Below are 19,396 nucleotides of genomic sequence, written 5' to 3'. Positions count from 1 at the left end.
AAGTTGCACATGTTGTCTTTTTTCTTTTTAGTTTATTTGTATTATGTCCCGAGTTTCTGGCATGGCATAACATGAGCTTTGGCTCAGCAGAGTCGTGCTCCATAACCAAATGTCTGTTTAATGGCATCAAAGTAGTATCTCTGCCAGCCCTCTTTCATTCTTTCCTCATCATTGCTGGGAACTCCTCTGGCCTCCATAATAAGCTCTGTCTCACTGCCTTTATTGATGAAATTTAAAATGACAGTTGCTGCATGTCCTGAAAGAGAGTTAGAAAGAAATCATAAGTATGATTAAAGCAAACAGATCCAACAACAATGATGAATACTAGCCATAAACAATCAACAATGAGCAAAACATTCATTCATTACTTAATATACACTGCTGTTCAAAAGTTTGGGATCAGTAAGATTTTTAATGTCTTTTAAATAATTATTTTAAGCTCAACAAGGCTGCATTTACTTTATCAACAATACTGAAACATAAGAAATATAATAAACAGTAATATTGTGAAATATTACAGTTAAAAATAACGTTTTTTTATTTTAATGTATTTCAAAATATAATTTATTCTTGTGATGCAAAGCTGAATTTTCATCAGCCATTACTCCAGTTTTCAGTGTTACATGATGCTTCAGAAATCATTCTAATATGCTGATTATTTATTTTTTTACTTTTATTATCAATATTGGAAACAGTTGTGCTTAAAATTTTTATTCTTTTTCAAGATTTTTTAAGGAATAAAAAGTTAAAAAGAACAGCATTTATTCAAAACAGAATAATAGAATCTAATTCTATTTATACGACTACATGAATATATACAATAAATAAATAAACCATACCAGCTGGCCAACTTGAAAACCTCCATTTCATGACAATTTTTTGGTCTGGAATCTAAAGAGAAATGGGCAATTTAAAAAAAATCTATTTTAAAAATTATGTTTCATTAGAGAAACATACTGTACAAAGTGAAATTCTCATCAGAGAAATCAATCAAACCAAATGAATCCATTTAGCATTTTTTAAAATCATCATATGAAGTTCATTCTCACCAGTTCTGCAAACTCCCCATGAACATTTCCTTCCATCAGCCGAAATTTGCCACCTGTGCACCCATCCACAAAAGCAGCAAGGTGTGTAAATGCTTGTACCATCTACAAACATGAAAAGACAACGAACAATTGAGAATAACATTAAATAACCTATGCACAAAAGCATATATACACAAAAGTGAATACACATTTTTTTGTTTTGATTGCATTTTGTAGGGAGGAGTTTGATTCTGACCTCTTGTTTTAGGAAAACTCTGTACAACTCTTCTGGTGAGGTAAGGAAGGTGTCTTTCATCGTTAAAGACACTGTTGAAATTCTAACTCCAGTGTTGGGAGGGTTTTTTGTTGTGGAGGATCCAATCTGTGGGTGGACCAAAACATATACAGTCAAGCCAATGGCTTCTCCCAAAAGATGATAAGATGATGTACAAGAGGCATCATTGTGGAAAAAAAAACATTTCTCAGCTTTTATTTACATTTAAACAAAAAGTGGCATGTCCAAAATTATTCATACCCTTTGCAAACTGTCAGTCTATGGAAAAATCCAAAGTTCTATACCTTTCCAAACAGTCCAAGTTGTTCTAAAGCATCATAATGATCCTGATTCATTGGGAACAGCTGTTTTAATCAACTCAACAGGTGAAAAACAGAAGTTCTTTGCTGTTGGTTTGTGGACAGTCATGGCTAAGACAAAGGAGCTCACTGAGGACCTGCGGCTGCACATTGTGGCTGCTCACAAGTCAGGGAAGGGCTATAAGACCATATCTAAATGTTTTGAAATTCCAGTGGCTACAGTGCAAAGTATTATTAAAAAATACAAGACGTTCTGCACTGTGAAAAATCTCAGAGGATGTGGTCGAAAGCCAAAAGTGACACCTGTGCTGGCCAGGAGGATAGTAAGAGAGGTAAAAAAGAATCCAAGGATCACCACCAAGGCCATCCTGATGAATCTGGGCTCTGCTGGTGGCAACATCTCAAAGCAGACAGTCCAACGGACACTGAACACCGCTGGGTTCCACGGACGCAGACCAAGGAGGACACCACTTCTCCAGATAAGGCACACTTGGAAAAAAAGCCCGCTTGGCCTTTGCAAATGCTCATCTGGACAAAAAAGAAGACTTCTTGTCTTCTGTTTTATGGTCAGATAAAACAAAAATTGAATTGTTTGGCCACAGTGATGTAGCCTCTATTTGGCGTAAAAAAGGAGAAGCCTTCAACCCTAAGAACACCATCCCCACTGTCAAATATGGTGGTGGAACCTAATGTTTTGGGGGTGTTTTTCAGCCGGTGGACCAGGGAACCTAATCACAGTAAACGGTAGGGCTGGGCGGTATGACCAAAATTTTATTTCACGGTATGAGAAATTTTATTTCACGGTAACGATATCTTTCATGATATGGTTTTTTATATAGGTAGTTATTCCAATGTACAAAAGGGCTTTATATAATAAATAAGCTTGAATATTTAAGAAAAGAAAAGGACTCGTTTCTCCTTTTCCATGTTTTTACAACCTCCCAGCGTATCCTTCAGTCTTGCATTCAACGGTTTGACCAGTCTCAGCCTCACACGTGCTGCACGTGAGTTGGCCATGCCCACTTATTTACATTTCGCGGTATACACGGAATATTTTTTTTTTCGGTACACATTTCATTCCGCGGTAACGATATATACCGTCATACCGCCCAGCCCTAGTAAACGGCACCATGAAAAAGGAGCAATACATCAAAATTCTCAACAACAACATCAGGCAGTCTGCAGAGACACTTGGCCTTGGGCACCAGTGGACATTTCAGCACGACAACAACAAAAAAAACAAAAATGGTGAAGAAATGGTTAGCAGACAAAAACATTAACGTTTTGCAGTGGCCCAGCCAGAGTCCTGACTTAAATCCAATTGAGAATCTGTGGAGGGAGCTAAAGATCAGGGGGATGCAAGGAGACCCTCCAACCTGAAAGAGTTGGAGCTCATCGCTAAAGATGAATGGGCAAAAATACCAGTGGAGACATGCAAAAAGCTGGTCAGCAATTATAGGAAGCTAGGAAGGATTATTTAATTTCAGGCTTGACTGTATACTCATGTTTAGGTGCACAAATATCACTTGATTCCAAATACAGGGTGAATGTATGACCAGCATACTGTATTATCATATATCATATATTACCATATTATCATATATCATATATTTGTGCTACCAGAAAAATTAACGAGAACTTACTTGGGTTTTGTCTACTTTGACCTTGGCCTGTGTCTCCTCGTTCTGTTCGTTAAGAGCTTTATCTGTGGGTAAAATCATACCCTGAGCGAACTCTGTAAAAACAAGTTACAAGAACATGATGAACTGCACAAATAAAACAAAGCAGAAATTACTAATAGATGAGGTTTTAGAGCCATCACCTGTTTTAAGATGTTTGACGTAGTTGCCCAGTGCCATTCTGATTTTCTTGACTCCCTCCTTCCTCATGAGGTCAGTCAGAGGTGTGCTTGGCTGGTCTTTACAAAGTGTAACAGAAATCTGTACAAACAAACACAAGTTAGATTTTCATTCAGCATGCTCCTTTGTAGACATAGTCTTTTATTGGAAGAGGGGTTCACTTACATCTAAGTCATCCATGTCATTTTCATCAGAGAGATTTGGTATTTCCACAATGCCTTTATATTTGATTCCCATTTTATTTGTACCTACACTCAAGATAAAAAAAACAACAACATGTCTTTGATTTCACCAGTACGTTCAATTATGTAACTGTGGTTCTGTGAATTCCGGATGACCGCCAGAGGCGGTGCTTAGCACTAGTGGATAATCGCTGCGCAAGCTAGATAGGTCGAGAAGAAATACCAACAAAGTCATGTAATGACGTAGACCGAGATGCAAGGATATAAACCACCGCAGCTCGGCACCCAGCCTTGGAATGCTTTCTCGCGCATTCCGAATGACGAAAAACTCTGGCGGTCATCCGGAATTCACAGAACCACAGTTACATACGTAACTAGCGTTCTGTTTCATTCCTCCTGACCGCCAGAGGCGGTGCTTAGCACTAGTGGATGACACGTACCAACATAGTCATGAGGAATGCCACCCACCTGCATCAAAGATGCTCCAGAAGGACTGCAGAACTCACATCATGGGAAGCAGCCACGTTGACCTTGTAGAATCGTGCAAACGTACATGGAGAGGACCAGGTAGCAGCTGCACAGACCTCCGCCAAGGAAATTCCGCGTAAAGTGGTCCAAGATGAAGAGACAGCCCTAGTAGAGTGACAAGTAACACCCACTGGTAAAGGTTGGTTAGAATGGCTATACGCTAACTTTATCACCTCCACAATCCAGCGTGCTAGCCTTTGCTTAGACAAAGGAGCGCCTTTGCGTACCTCAACATAACAGACGAATAACTGATCTGTTCGTCTGAAAGAAGCAGAAGACTTCACATAGGCCCTCAAAGCCCGTACAGGACACAGCAGATGAGACCTCCCACCACCTGTATCGGAGGGAGAATGAGCAGATTGAAATGCAGCCAGATGAATAGACTGGTTTACAAATTGAGGTGACAAGACCTTAGGAAGGAAAGCTGGATTAGGCCGAAGAATGACCCCAGAATCCTCTGGTAACCAGCGTAAGCATGACTGACTCACTGACAGGGCATGAAGCTCACCAACACGTTTAGCAGAAGCAATGGCTAACAGAAAAGACACTTTCAAGGACAGAAACTTAATATCCACAACCTCCAATGGTTCAAACTGTGGTGTACAAAGAAACTCTAGAACAAGCGGCAAGTCCCAAACAGGAAAGGGAGTAGAACGAACAGGCTTTAAACGCCTTGCTCCCTTCAGAAAACTACATACAAGGTTGTGAGACCCCAAGGATGCACCATCGACCGGGGTATGATAAGTAGAGATGGCAGCAACATAAACTTTTATGGTAGAAGCCGCCTTGTTGTCATCCAAGAGATGCTGTAAAAAACTCAATACTTTTGGCACAGAACAATGAACTGGGTCAAGTCCTTGATCCCCACACCAAGATGAAAAAATCCTCCAACGAGCCTCCAACGAGCCGCGAGGGAATGCGTACAATAGGCAGTTCGGCCATTCGTGAGCCAACGCATCCTGTCCCAACGGGCTGGATGCCTCCGTCCTCGCAAACCACCAACGGCAATGCGTGGTTAGCTCCGAGGCAAACAAAACGACCTCTGCCTTGCCGAACCGTTGCCAAATCAGCTGCACCACATCCGGGTGAAGCCTCCATTCGCCCGGAAGTAGCAGATCCCTGGACAGAGCATCCGCCACTTGATTGTCCGAGCCTGGAAGATAAACTGCTTTTAATGAAGCCAGTCGGCCTTGAGACCATTTGAGAATCTTGCGAGTTAGTTGTAAGGACGCAAGAGACCGGGTGCCGCCCTGGTGATTCAAATGAAAGACTGTGGACGTGTTGTCGGACCGGACAAGTACATGGCGGCCTAACAGATTTGGCAAAAAGTGTTGTAGCGCTAGATACACTGCCTTCAGTTCCAGAACATTGATATGTTCGAAAGCCTCCTTTGTTGACCAGTGGCCACCGATCCCCCTCTGGTTCCATGTTGCCCCCCATCCTGTTAGTGAAGCATCGGTTGTGATCACTTCCCGACGAGAAGGTACCACTCCTAGTGACACTCCAGCCCTCAGAAATGTCACCCGTCTCCAGGGTTTCAGTGCTCTGACACAAGCGGAAGAAACAACAATCATGCGACGGCGATGCCTTGTTGAGTCTAGCCTTAAGCTGTTGCTCCACCTCTGAAGAGGCCTGAGGTGAAGTAACCCTAAGGGAATCACGGATGTGGCGGCCGCTAACATCCCCATCAGTTGTAAAAGAACCCCATAAGGTATCCTTGCCCTCAGACAGAAACGAGTCAACAACTGAAGAATACTGACGGTCCGAGTGTGAGACAGTGTGGCAGACATTGTGACAGAATTGAGTGTCATTCCTATAAAGGTTATGGTCTGCTCTGGGACCAAATGACTTTTTGTCTCGTTCACAGTAAGGCCTAGCTTCTGCATATGCTCCAGAACAATCCTGGTATCGCGTAGAGCATGCAATCTCGTTGGGGCGCAGAGTAGCCAATCGTCCAAGTAAGGCAGAATCCTCATGCCCTTGGACCAAAGAGGAGATAGAGCTGCACTCACACACCTCGTAAAAACACGAGGAGCAAGAGACAGACCGAATGGCAGGACTCGGAACTGATAGACTTGACCCAGAAAACTGAATCTTAGGAACTTCCTGTGGTGGGGAGCAAAAGGAACATGGAAGTAAGCATCCCTCAAGTCCACACTTACAAACCAGTCTCCTTTCATCACAGACCGAAGAACGTCGACTGTGTGTAACATCCGAAAATGAAGACCCTTTAGGAACACATTGAGGCGTCGAAGATCCAGAATTGGTCGGAACCCGCCATCCTTTTTTGGAACAAGGAAGTACGTGGAGTAAAAACCGTCCCTCTGTCTGAGAGGGGGAACTTTCTCTATGGCTTCTTTCAACAACAGCGAATGAATTTCCATGGAAAGGGCCATTGAACTGGTTACATCTTTGACGACTGTCGGAAGAATTCCTGAAAACTTTGGAGGCCGACGTCGGAACTGCAATGTGTATCCCCTGTTCAGAGTCGTCAGAACCCAGGGGTCGGATGTTGATGTTTCCCAATAATGTAGATGTTGTGCAGTGAAACGACCGACTGCCAGCCCCGAAGCTTCAGGGTTTCTGGTTTCTGCCCTTTGAACCTTTGGGGGGACGATGACGTGGCCCCCCTTGATTGTGACGGGGAAAAGGGCGACGTGACTGAGCCTCTTCGGTCACTCTGTGTCGCTGTGACGTCTGAAGTTGAGGACCACCATGATGACGCATCCGCTGCTCTAAGCTTGAGTAGCGTGGGTGAGCTGGCGTCAATGGCGTCCTAAAAGAAGGAGCCCGTGGGGCCTGGGTTAACTGACGGGTGGCCTCTGACAACTTCATTCTCTTTTCTAATAGTTCAGAAACATTGGAGCCAAAGAGATGTCCTGGCACAATTGGAAGTTCCCTCAGCGTCTTCTTACAATCTTCAGACAACCTTGCCTGAGCGAGCCATACCTGGCGTCGGGCCGTTAGAAGGGTTGCCGAAAGCGTCCCAAGTTCACGCGTCACATGACCTATAGTCAATAGGGCAGTCTGTAAGAACTGAGATACAGAGGGGTCAACATTCACAGACTCTAATGTGGTGTTACAGGCAAGCAGCAGCTGGCAAACAGTATTTTCTGCCCGAGTTATGTAAGCTACAGACTCGTATGCTCTTTTCAATAACGTGTCAGTACGATTACATTGGGCGCTTGGGCAGCGGACATTGCCTCGAAGCGCTTCATCTGGTGATACCACCAAAGCTGCCACCGGCTGTTCAATTTCAGGTGCCCGACCAACTCCAATAGAGTCAGCAGGTTCCACCAATGCTTCATCAAGGAAATGTGAATTAGATGCGCTCATGGATAGAACGTCTAAATCGACAGTATCTGGTGGTTGGAAATCAAACTCGTTCATTGAAGCGTCCTCGATAGGCGCGGCTGACACCGGGGGTTGTAATGACTGAAGAAGACGTTTCAACTCTGCCATCTCTGAGGAGAGAGTAGCGACAGTCTTCGACAGCGAAGTTTCTGTCTGTGGTGAAGATTTCTTTTTAGTCGGCGGTGCACCAGCAGCCGCTGATGCGCGACGTTTTTGAGCACGCTGTGGCGCTGAATGCGACTGTGCAAGGCTAGCAGACGTGTTATGGTCTAGCTCTGCAAGACGAAGCTGTCTTTCTGATAGCGGCAACATAGCACAATTCAAACACGGGTCAGTCAATGCTTCTTTCAGATGCTGAATCCCCAAGCACGATGCACAACGATCGTGTCCGTCATCGGGAAGTAGTGTGTTTGGGCACAGTTTGCAGCTCGGTGGAGAGCTGGCGATATGAGAGCTGTGAGCCATGACTCAGTCAAAAAACAGGTCCTCGGTAGCACTGTAGGAACTCAAAACTGATCAAATAAACGCACAGGAGATCAGGCCTTGATAATATCTTCGGATAGAACCGAAAGATTAAGTGAGAGGAATCGCACTTGAATATCAGAGCTGCCTTCGGATAGAACCGCGGGGCAAATGAAGCTTGTACGACGACAAATATGCGACAATTCAAATATATATAGGTCAGCGGGAAAACGCTACCTAAGTGCGGTCGAAACCAGCCACCGGATAGTACCGTGAAGCACAGGGTATCGCCGACACCACAATCAAATGTAAATGTATACTCACGTAAATGAAGAAAAAAAGGATCCGAAATATCCAATAATATCCGATGATAGTGCAGAACGCGCTGTCACAGCTAAGGAGGGCGAGTCCTCGCAACTCAGGTAAGCTGCACGGAACAGCGCTAATCAACAACCTATCATAAGCGAGAAAGCGAAAGAGGCTGGGTGCCGAGCTGCGGTGGTTTATATCCTTGCATCTCGGTCTACGTCATTACATGACTTTGTTGGTATTTCTTCTCGACCTATCTAGCTTGCGCAGCGATTATCCACTAGTGCTAAGCACCGCCTCTGGCGGTCAGGAGGAATGAAACAGAACTTTGACTCACCAGTCCATGAGGCTTTAACAACCCACTCATAGAAGTAGATGAGTTTTCCTTTGCGGTTGTTGATAGAGGCCTCGCCATCTATATTGCTGACATCTGTGATCTCACATGAGCCTGCTTCGCCCTCTACACGAATCCCAAGAAGGAGGCCATTTATTGCATCTTGAGACCAGCTTGTGACATCTCTCTCTGTCCTGTAATAAGATTAGGAAAAAGAAATATTTTTATAAATAGTTTTTGATAGAATTAACATGTACTCTGTATATTTCAAAAGAGAACTACGCAACTACTACTCATTGAAGTTTTTCCAAATTCTATAGTGGAGTAAATGTGCATATTTGGGCCATTCTGCAGAATTGGTCCAAACTGCTGTCCCACAAGCAAAAAACACATTTAAAAAAATATTTAAATCTTAGATGTTTACTAAGTTCCTTTCATTGTCTATTGAAACGCAAAATAATATTTAAAATATCAGTAAGCTTAATATATATAAAATCATCCTTTAGTGGTTACTTTCAATTTGGAGGTGGCTGTAGAGAACCCTAACCTCTAAATTTCAACTTTTGCATTTTATTCCATTGTTGTTGATTTTTTTTAAGGTGAAGTTAAAAAAAAATATTTATTATATATTTTCTTTTATAAATTATTACAAATTCTAAAACTTTATGTAAAAAAAATGTGTCCCACATTTTCATCTCACTACCAACACAGTGTATGTTTTAGTCCATTGGCTGAGACTGATTTTAACTACTGACCCCTACATTTATGATCAGGAAATATTTATGTGTCCCTCTCTCTCATAGCTACAAGGCAAGTAGATAGGCCCCATCATTTTGAGGTAAACGTGTTAAAAAGTATGAAAAATATTTGTGTATCTTTAAAGAATGTCACTAATAAACACCATTTTTCTAGAATTAAACACTTTTTATGAGGTATTCCAAAACATTTAGTTTTTATATGTGTACAACTGTTCAGAACTGTGCTAGCTAGCCATGTGCTGATTAGCATCTTTGAGCTAGGTTCAAAAGTATCTAAAATTATTACTACCGAAACAGATACGACCAAAACATTTGGTGACGTTTCAGTTGTGACATTTTTTTTTTTTTTTTGGGTGTTATCCCATAATTGTCACTATTGTCACGACCGAAACATGTCATCATTGTTTCAGTAGTGACAAAAGGGAACACTTTTTTTTTGGAGGGAAATAAACTAATCTTTTTCATTTTTTAGTATATTAGTATGTTTTAGTAGTGTTTTTTATGTGGGTTAAAATTCTGTAATGTGAAGTGGTCACTACCAAAACATTACTGTAACTACCAAAAATGTGATGTCAGGACCAAAACATGGGATGTTTTAGTCAAAAATAAAAATATTAAATGATCAGCTAAGCTGTTATGATGGTTTTTGATTCAATGTATATTCAAACTAATGAATCCTTACCTTTGAAATCAGTATGATCAACTTTTTGCCTTTTACAAAGAAAAACTGGATTCAAAATAGAACAATTCTCATAAATCACACTTGAAATATCAAATGTAATTGTTATAGATTTACCTCTGAAACATTTACAAATAAGATGTAAGCAAAATCTTAACAGGTCAATATAACCCTTCTAATTAAATTTTTATTACCGTTTCGGTAGAGAGGACAAATATTTCAAAACTTTCTGAAAATACAATATGAGAATTAACTGCACAATTACTAGAAATGTGTACCTTGGATATTATACCATTTGCATACATACAAAATTTGTGGATAAAGACACCTTTTTCAAGACGTTTCCAACTCTGACTTTGAACCAGTTCTGTAGAATATATATAAAATATAGATTACAGATAAGTAACATTTTACAAATTTAAAGTAAGACAGTTCAAAAGCCGTACTCAGTTTGCTTTTCATCAGAACACCCTGAGTATAATTCTGTCTCACATTCATGTAGCTACTTCCAAAAATAGACTGCGCCAACCCCTCACATTCATTCACAGGACATTCCAGAGGCTTCTGCAAACACTGGAAAAACTAACCTAATGTCTGTAAGAATCACAAGTAGGCAGTATATGTAAAATATAAAGCAGTTTTATAAGTTTTAAGTGAGGTGACATGCTATGCTCGATGTAAAATTTCTACAATTTCATACATACATTTATGGATTTTAACCCAACATCTAGATGAATAAATATTAAACGTCCGTATGTTGGAAAATAGAATTTCATACATTAAGAGACACTTCCTATCAGTCCCACGGCGATTTTAGGAGCACCGTAATGTAACACAAAGGGGAACAAAAACTTATGGTTTACACAGTTGCCAAGTGGAGAACACGCACGTGTTACGTACCAGTGCCAGTTATTGACATTTGTCGCGTCTGCTCTTTCTTCGACAATCCAGCGCGGGTCTCCCTCTCCCCATTTGGCCATGACAGAATTATTTAGATGATTTAAAAGAACTGAGATGTTCCGATATACCGCGGATGCAGGATAGAAGCGCAGTGATTGACAGATGTAAATTCGTGAATTACAGAATAAACGTATGCAGGAAGAGCTCAGCTGATTTGCTGCGTCGACGAAGAAGCATAAATATTCATGAAGGACGGAAAAAGCAGTTTTATACTATAAAACGCACAAAACAAAACTCTTGAGGACGGCGAAATCCGAAGGAGGCAAGGAGAAGTCGAGAGGTTAGTTGTCCGCTTAACTAGCCGGCAGCTGTCTCCCAAGACCTTTATTAAGCCCCCATAGAAAGTCCCAGAACCGGAACTGGGTGAAGAAGCTTCCTCTAGAAACTTGCGGACCTTCTTGGCCAGAGATCCTCATTACCTCAGTAGGAAAATCGCAATTTTCGACTACCAACCATAAATCTAATTTCTCAACTGGTTTGAGCTCCCTCTGAGGACAAGAAGAGTGTTTAATTGTTTTGAAAGTGCATTTATTGTACTTAATATCTTGAAAGTATAGGCTATATTAAAAAAATGCACTTTAAGGTTTTAATATCATATTATAATGTCAAATTATTATTTTTAAAGTACCTTTTAAATAATTATGTTTTAACAATCTTTTGTCAAGCTTTTTTGATGGTTTTTGATGTCAACTAACATACTAAAGCACATGTATTTGATTATACTTTTAATAAGTACTTGGTTATAATATAGGTTGTAACTTTATTACAAATACATATTTACAAATATATTCCATATCAAGATTTAATAGAAATGATATTAAAGAATGTTTTAGTAAAACAACCTTTTTACTATTTGCGGCAGTATATAATTCCATATGCTTAATCTGCTATTTTTCATAAATGGTTTATTCTACAGAAACGTCTACTTTTCTGTCCCTAGACTTTACAGAAATATTACAATTAAAAATACACATTAGGGTTACATCAACTTGGCATTATTATTATTTTTTTATTAATTATATAGAATTCCAAGTACCACAAAACCGCTTGTCCCCACAGCCATGTACAGAGGGAAAGTGCTTTATTTTGAGGTCAAAAACAGGATTTTCAACCATTTAAAATACAAAAGTCTATTCATAACTATCAAATATATCATGTAAATGGCATACAAAACAAAATACCAAATAAATATTATAAAATATATAATGAAAACAGTGGTCCCCTGAAGCTGTCACTGGTATTACCGTTTAACAAAAGTATTTTATTTTGGAATAAAAAAATCACACTGATGACTTCACTCAACTTCCTCCTTCCTATTTCCTGAAGATCTATGAAGGCAAGCCCATGATAAGTCCACTGTCTCTTTTCAATTATCAGAAATTTTCTCATTTATCTCCTGATTTCATATGAAGCTTTTAGTTGACGTCACTGGTGTGACCTACTTTATTGTTAGGGAATTGTAAAAAAAAAAAAAAGTACAAATGGATAAAACTACTTAATTTAGTAAGTATACCATGATTGGCAACTAGCAGCAGCCATTTTGTAAAATGCATTTTTCATGAAAGTTGTCACTGGTGATACCTTCCTTATGGATAAATGAATGTACAACATTTTTAAAAATCATTAAGCTGTCATTTATGTGTATTCATGAAGTCAAAAGGTCATCTAATAATTTGGTCTAAGTTTAAAAGTTAAAAAAAGAAATACATTTTAAGACATCTTGCCATAACTAAAGTGGACGTTTCTGTAGAATGACCTAAATAACCATTCATATTTTGCAACATTTGAAACCATTGAAATGAAGACCTACCAATGGTTGAACTTATATGATTACTTTGCTAAACAAACTATGGTAAAGTTTCCTAGAGGAGTGAAACACTGAAACCATATTTATATTACCCTACTTAAAAATTAATCTATTTTCTTTTCAAAGAATTCTGTAATTTTCTGGTATTGGATGATCCCAATACAAGTGTGAAAATTAGATATGTGGGAAAATGCAGAATGATACTGCGATTTTTCTTTGAAGGAGAAGTTCACTTCCAGAATGAAAATTTCAGAACGATAATTTACACACCCCCATTTCATCCAAGATGTTCATGTCTTTCTTCAGTCACAAAGAAATTAACATTCCAGGATTTTTCTCCATATAGTGGATTTCAGTGGTGGCCAACAGTTTGAAGGTAGCTTCAATGCAGCCTCAAAGGAATACGGGTCTTATCCTGCAAAACTGTCCAAAAAATTAATATTTATATACTTTTTAACCACAAATGTTTGTCTTGCAGTAGCTCTGCGATGTGTATCTTCACACATTTCAGAATCACTTTGTGAAGGTCATGCACAATTAGTTCTGCGTGTGTGTAATTTGGTTCAAAAAAGTAGGGTAGAAAGACTCCATCTCATTTTCTCCTCCAACTTCCAAATCGTCCGACATAATTTTTTTGTAAAGGGCGTTTGACTTTCTTTGCATGGTCGCTTTGTAAACACTGGGCTGGTACTTCCATCTACTTAAACCCTTGACCTTTCCAACATTAATACATAATGCGCAAGGTTGGGCTGGTGCAAGACAACCTTTTGTGATTAAAAAGTTTGACTAGACAAGACCCTTATTCCTCGGCAGGGATAATGTAGAGCGCTTTGAAGCTGCATTAAAACTGCAATTTGGACCTTCAAACTGTTGGCCACCACAGAAGTCCACTATATGAAGAAAAATCCTGGAATGTTTTCCTCAAAACCTTAATTTCTTTGCGACTGAAGAAAGACACACATTAACATCTAGGATTACATAAGGGTGAGATTATCAGGAAGTTTTATTCTGAACTTCTCTAAAACGGACAGATTCACTTTTAGTCGTCAGTACATGTGTATGTCCAGCAGGTGGAGCTAAGGTAAAGAACGCTGACTGATCTTTGATCCCCTGGCCTTCAATATGGCATGCTGTTGTTTTAGAAAATGCCGTGATTCTCCAATTATTGGCATTTGACTGACTCACACTGTCATAAAATTAGAGATCTTGCTTTTGATGCTTTCAAAGGAACACACCTGATCATCCTTTGGAGTAAATGGCCTGTTAGCATCTGCCATTAAAGGCATAGTTCACCCAAAAATAAAAAATTCTGTCATTAATTACTCACCTTCATCATGTCATTCCAAACCCGTAAGACCTTCGTTCATCGTTGGAACACAAATTAAGATATTTTTTTTTAGGAAATCTGAGATCTTTCTGACCCTGCATAGACAGCAAGGGTCCTCCAAGTTCAAGGTCCAGAAAGGTGCCAAAACATCTACAAAATAGTCCATGTGACATCAGTGGATCAACCTTAATTTTATGAAGCAACAAGAAATTAATTTTTTGTGAACTGTCCCTTTAAGTAAAATAAACGGAACTGACCTACATTCGACATACAAGTTTATCATATCAGAAAAAGTTTATCAGAATGAGTTTAGGCTACTGTGGTTAAGGACTACAAGATTATTTTATAACCTTAACACTAATGCTCTGATACACTCTTTAAAATAAAGGTGCTTCACGGTGCCATAGAAAAACCTTTTTGTTTAAATGGTTCCATAAAGAATCTTTAACATCTGAATAACCTTTCTGTTTCACAAAAGGTTCTTTGTGGTGAAAGAAGGTTCTTCAGATGATAAAAATAAGAAACAGATGGTTCTTTAAAGAACCTTTGACTGAATGGTTCCTACCAAAAATGGTTCTTCTATGGCATCGCTATAAAGAACCTTTTAAAGCACCTTTATTTTTAAGAGTGTACTTGAGGTGTATATGCAAAACGTCATTAATTATGTCTTTAATGATATTTGTCAGTGTACTTTCTTGTCGTGTACTATTTTCCAACATAGGAAATCAAATGAATTATTCAGAGCAAACTGACAGGTGAGCATCCCATGCACTCCATCAGACCAGTTGAACAGGAAAAAGGTGTTTCGTTTCGCTTTGTGCATAACATTATGTTATGCAAAATTAATACATGAAAAAAGTAGCCTGAATCATGTTCATAATTGTTCAAATCAGTCTATATATTTAAAATGAACCATTTTGAATATTTCCTAATCAAACGAGACAAACAAAATATTGTTACCTAATATATTTTTAGAGAGCTAACATTATAAAATAAACTAGTCTAATTCAATAAGAATACTATCAGATGTACGTCACGTTTATCTGAGAACTACAATCTTGTTGCTATACCGCAATAAGGAAGACTTTGAGAGCCACACTGGCGTTTTCCTGTGTCAGTCTAATTTGTCTCCCACCCCTATGCTGACTTTGTTGTTCTTGGCAGTTTCTATCAAGCACAGCAAACTGCAGTGATATCCCAGGAGGAGTGCAGCTCCGTACCCACCAAAAACAGACAGCCGGAGGGGCACACAGTAGTGTATGAGGAGGAACGTGGCATTTCAAATACTTAAGCACTGTTAATAAGCCTGCTGTTGGCGAGAGAAATAAAATAAGAAGAGAAAGATGGCTTAGACTCTCTATGGGGTCGAGAGCAGATTTCTTCATGTTGTTGCATTATTAATAGACGTTATGCGCAACATTCTGCCCACTGATCTATATAATGACTGGATTGCTCATTGCGTTCTAAACTGCCGTTAGGCAGTGAAGCCACCGGAAGTGTTCGATCCGCCATCTTACTATTCCCTACCTGCAGAGAGCGCCATTGAGTCACATGTAAATTGCCGACCTAAAATCACCCGATTTGAAGCGTATCTTTCACACAGGATTAGTTTTTAGGATATGTGTATGTAAATTAATTTTTACTTAAGATGTTTTCTGGAATGTTTATGGTCTTTTCGGGCTGGATAAGCGATATATTGAAATCGTTTTGGTGGGCGTGTCAGCTGCGCACTTGCAGAAACAGGTAACTGATCCAACACTAAATATATTTCTTTATGTACCTAATTATACAGGAAATAATACACAGTACCTTATATCTGGTATTAGTATCTGAAATTGATTCGATTACACAGTAAATAATACAATACAAGTCTCTGTTACTACATTGCTTGTTATATTGAAATTCAAATCTTTGAAATGTCTTTAAGTCCGTACCATTTGTAGTCAGCGGTATATTCTCCGAGTCATGGTGTGTATTTTTAATGTGCCTGATTGAGCAACATCTATTTCAGACTCTTCAGATCAGCAAATTCTGTAATGATTTACTAACATTACCGTTTCCATCTGAGTAAAATGCTGTGTATGTTGAATTAATTATTAATTTAACGAACAAATCATTACCTGCTTCAAAATGAATAACGTTACTGTTAAATATTGTTGAAACATGCAGTTAGTCTACTGTACGAATATAAACAACAAAATGACATAAACCGTGAATAACTGTACTGAGATCGTATGATGTTTGTTTATCTGGTGTACGCGACTGTGGCTATGAACGTACATTTTTAATAAGCAGAGGGAATTCCCAACATTAACCGTTTACATGCTTAGGACGTTTGCATTGTGAAAATGTACAGTGAGACTTTAGGTATAAAAACGCTGACTTGTTATGTGATGTTTTCTCGATAAAATCGTATAGTTTCCTATTCATTCAATGGAATGTATGCAAATACTAGGGAATACTAATATGGCGGCGCGGTGGCTTCACTTTTATGACGTCATGAGCAATCCAGTTCTCTATTATAGATCAGTGATTCTGCCGGGTTCTACAAAACAGCCTTAACTACTTCCGGCTGTCCGCTACTGGTACAGCGAAGATAGGGACGTTCTAAAACACTTAACGTGAAAAACGCTTAACGTGGCTTAAAAAACGACCAGGAAACCCCAAATTTATGTCAAACCTTACTTCTAACAAACACTAACTACTGTCAAAAGAACGAGCCCTTATTCCACAGATAAAGTGAATAATATCACGTTAAGCGTTTTCTCCCCCATAGAAGCCCATTATAAGGAAACAGCTTAACGTGGTTTACCTCAATAGCGATCAGGGAAGACCAAATTTATGTCAAATGTTACATATAATAAACACTTGCTGCTGTTATTCAGCATATAAAGTAATCGCTCCCCTATTCCATTACAAAAAAAGCTTAACGACTGGGAAAAAACAAATTTATGTCAAATGTTACATATAATTAACACTTGCTGCTGTCAAAAGAATGAGATCTCATTCAGCATATACAGTGAATAATATCACGTTAAGCGTTAATTATTTCACATAGAAGTCAGTTTAACGTGGACGCTTTGACGAATTGAGAACATTGTAATTTTGTTCAGTTTAATTTTGTAATAAGCATGAAAGTTAAGACAGGTAGCCTACATTTTATCCTGCTGTCTGTAATGATCAGTCCTTTGCGCAGACCTCGGTGAAGTTGGCACGCATAAAAAAAGAAATGTTCACCAAAACTATCATTTGTTTGTGCTCGATTTGTGCTGTTGTAATGAGAGTCAAATATATTTCCCCTTCCTAGAAATAACAAAAACAATTCGAGGCAGTGATGTCCCTCTCCACCCTGCTTGGCAGCAGAGTTTAAAAATAAATCTATTGTTGCCAACCGCAGCTCCGTTTTTGTGTGGTCGATTGTCCCAATAGAATAGAATGAATATTCTATTTTTTTCTCTTCCGTAAAACATTAAAAATTTCTGGAGAAAATGTGATGGCACGCAAAGTTGGTCCAAATTCATGACTTCTTTATTATAAGTAAAATTTGACAGAAGACGTGGTTAAAGTACGCTAAACCAGGCTAAGCTGAGTCTTTATAATGGACTTCTATGGGGAACGCGTAACTTGATATTATTCTCTTTATGCTGCTCGTTCTTTTGACAGCAGAACGTGTTTTTCTTTTTTTTCTATGGGGAATAACGCGTAACATTATACGCTGAATAAGAGCTCATTCTTTTAACAGCAGCTTATTTTGTAAGAACGAGCAGCATAAAGAGAATAATATCAAGCTACGCGTTCCCCATAGTGCATGGACTCAGGCTGGTTTAGCGTACCTTCTGTCAAATTTTAATTATAATAAAGAAGTCATGAATTTGGAGCAACTTTGCGTACCATCACATTTTCTCCAGAAATTTGTAATGTTATATACGTTAAGCCACGTTATTTCCTTATCTATGGGGGACGCTTAACGTGATATATTCACTTTATATGCGGAATAAGAGCTCATTCTTTTGACAGCAGCAAGTGTTTATTAAATGTAACATTTGACATAAATTTGGTCTTCCCTGATCGCTGTTGAGGTACGTTAAACCACGTTAAGCTGTTTCCTTATAACGGGCTTCCATGGGGGAGAAAACGCTTAACGTGATATTATTCACTTTATCTGTGGAATAAGGGCTCGTTCTTTTGACAGTAGTTAGTGTTTGTTAGAAGTAAGGTTTGACATAAATTTGGGGTTTCCTGGTCGTTTTTTAAGCCACGTTAAGCGTTTTTCACGTTAAGTGATTTAGAACGTCCCTATCTTCGCTGTACCAGTAGCGGACAGCCGGAAGTAGTTAAGGCTGTTTTGTAGAACCCGGAAGAATGTTGCGCATAACGTCTATTAGAGTTGTGACGTTCGCGAACGAACCGATTCTTTTGAACGGCTCATAAACATGAACGATGGGAGCCGAGTCGCGGCTGGGGGGGAGCCGTTCTTTCTGTCGTTCTTTTTTCCCATGCGTGTTTCACACAGATGCACACAAATTATTCCCGGATGGTCTACTACTTAATTTAAGATTACGAAGTGTGGATCAATGCACACTCTAACGGCTAAACTTGCCCACAACACATTGCCCGGTGAACGAGGATCCGATTAGGACTACAAACACGCATAAAAAATGTTAAAAAACTACAAACATGGCGGTTAAGCGCGACCAACGGACAGGTAGAGAAAGGGGTTTTAGTGATAAATAATCAATGTGTAAACTAATAAAAAATATTTATTTAATGTTATCCATGGTATATTTCATGTACAGAAACATTATGAACTTTTATAATGGTTTGGTCATTAACTTTTAAATGCATCATTATGCATACACGAGAAAAGTTCTCGGCCTAAAAGACTCGTAGAAGAATGTGCCTCTTCATTTCTCTCTAATACGGTTGGAAATCAAATTAAACGAAATGTAGATGATATTAACTGACAGGGCAATTTAAACAGTGACAGGATTTAGGTAACTAAGCAACAGACGAAGTAGTATGTCCCAAAGCTTGCCTACTATTCTGCTACATACTCAAAAGTATGTACTTTTTCTTCACAAAAAGAGTACATACTTTAAGGGCATAGTATAATTATGCGAACTGGGACGCAGCAACACACTTTGTACTAAAGGTAGATCCAAAATAGTGATGTCACTGTCTAAGCAGAGGGATGTTGTGCAACCCTATGGAATAT

At 39.1% G+C, this 19,396-nt stretch overlaps 1 protein-coding gene across 1 annotated transcript; it reads right to left on the bottom strand.

The window, feature by feature from the left end:
• Positions 1-12: 12 nt before the first annotated feature.
• ahsa1a (AHA1, activator of heat shock protein ATPase homolog 1a) lies at positions 13-11,390 on the bottom strand. The gene is made up of 9 exons (XM_073817099.1): positions 10,988-11,390; positions 8,654-8,844; positions 3,647-3,729; positions 3,445-3,562; positions 3,266-3,357; positions 1,285-1,410; positions 1,050-1,151; positions 840-891; positions 13-256 (listed from the first exon to the last, which is right to left on the bottom strand). The coding sequence occupies exons 1-9, from the start codon at positions 11,065-11,067 to the stop codon at positions 84-86; spliced, it is 1,017 nt and encodes a 338-aa protein (XP_073673200.1). The 5' UTR covers positions 11,068-11,390; the 3' UTR covers positions 13-83.
• Positions 11,391-19,396: the final 8,006 nt, after the last annotated feature.

Source organism: Garra rufa, chromosome 13 (genome assembly GCF_049309525.1).
Source record: "Garra rufa chromosome 13, GarRuf1.0, whole genome shotgun sequence".
NCBI classification, from domain to species: domain Eukaryota; kingdom Metazoa; phylum Chordata; class Actinopteri; order Cypriniformes; family Cyprinidae; genus Garra; species Garra rufa.
The sequence above is the reverse complement of the archived record's forward strand: the minus strand, read 5'-3'. Positions and strand labels throughout refer to the sequence as shown.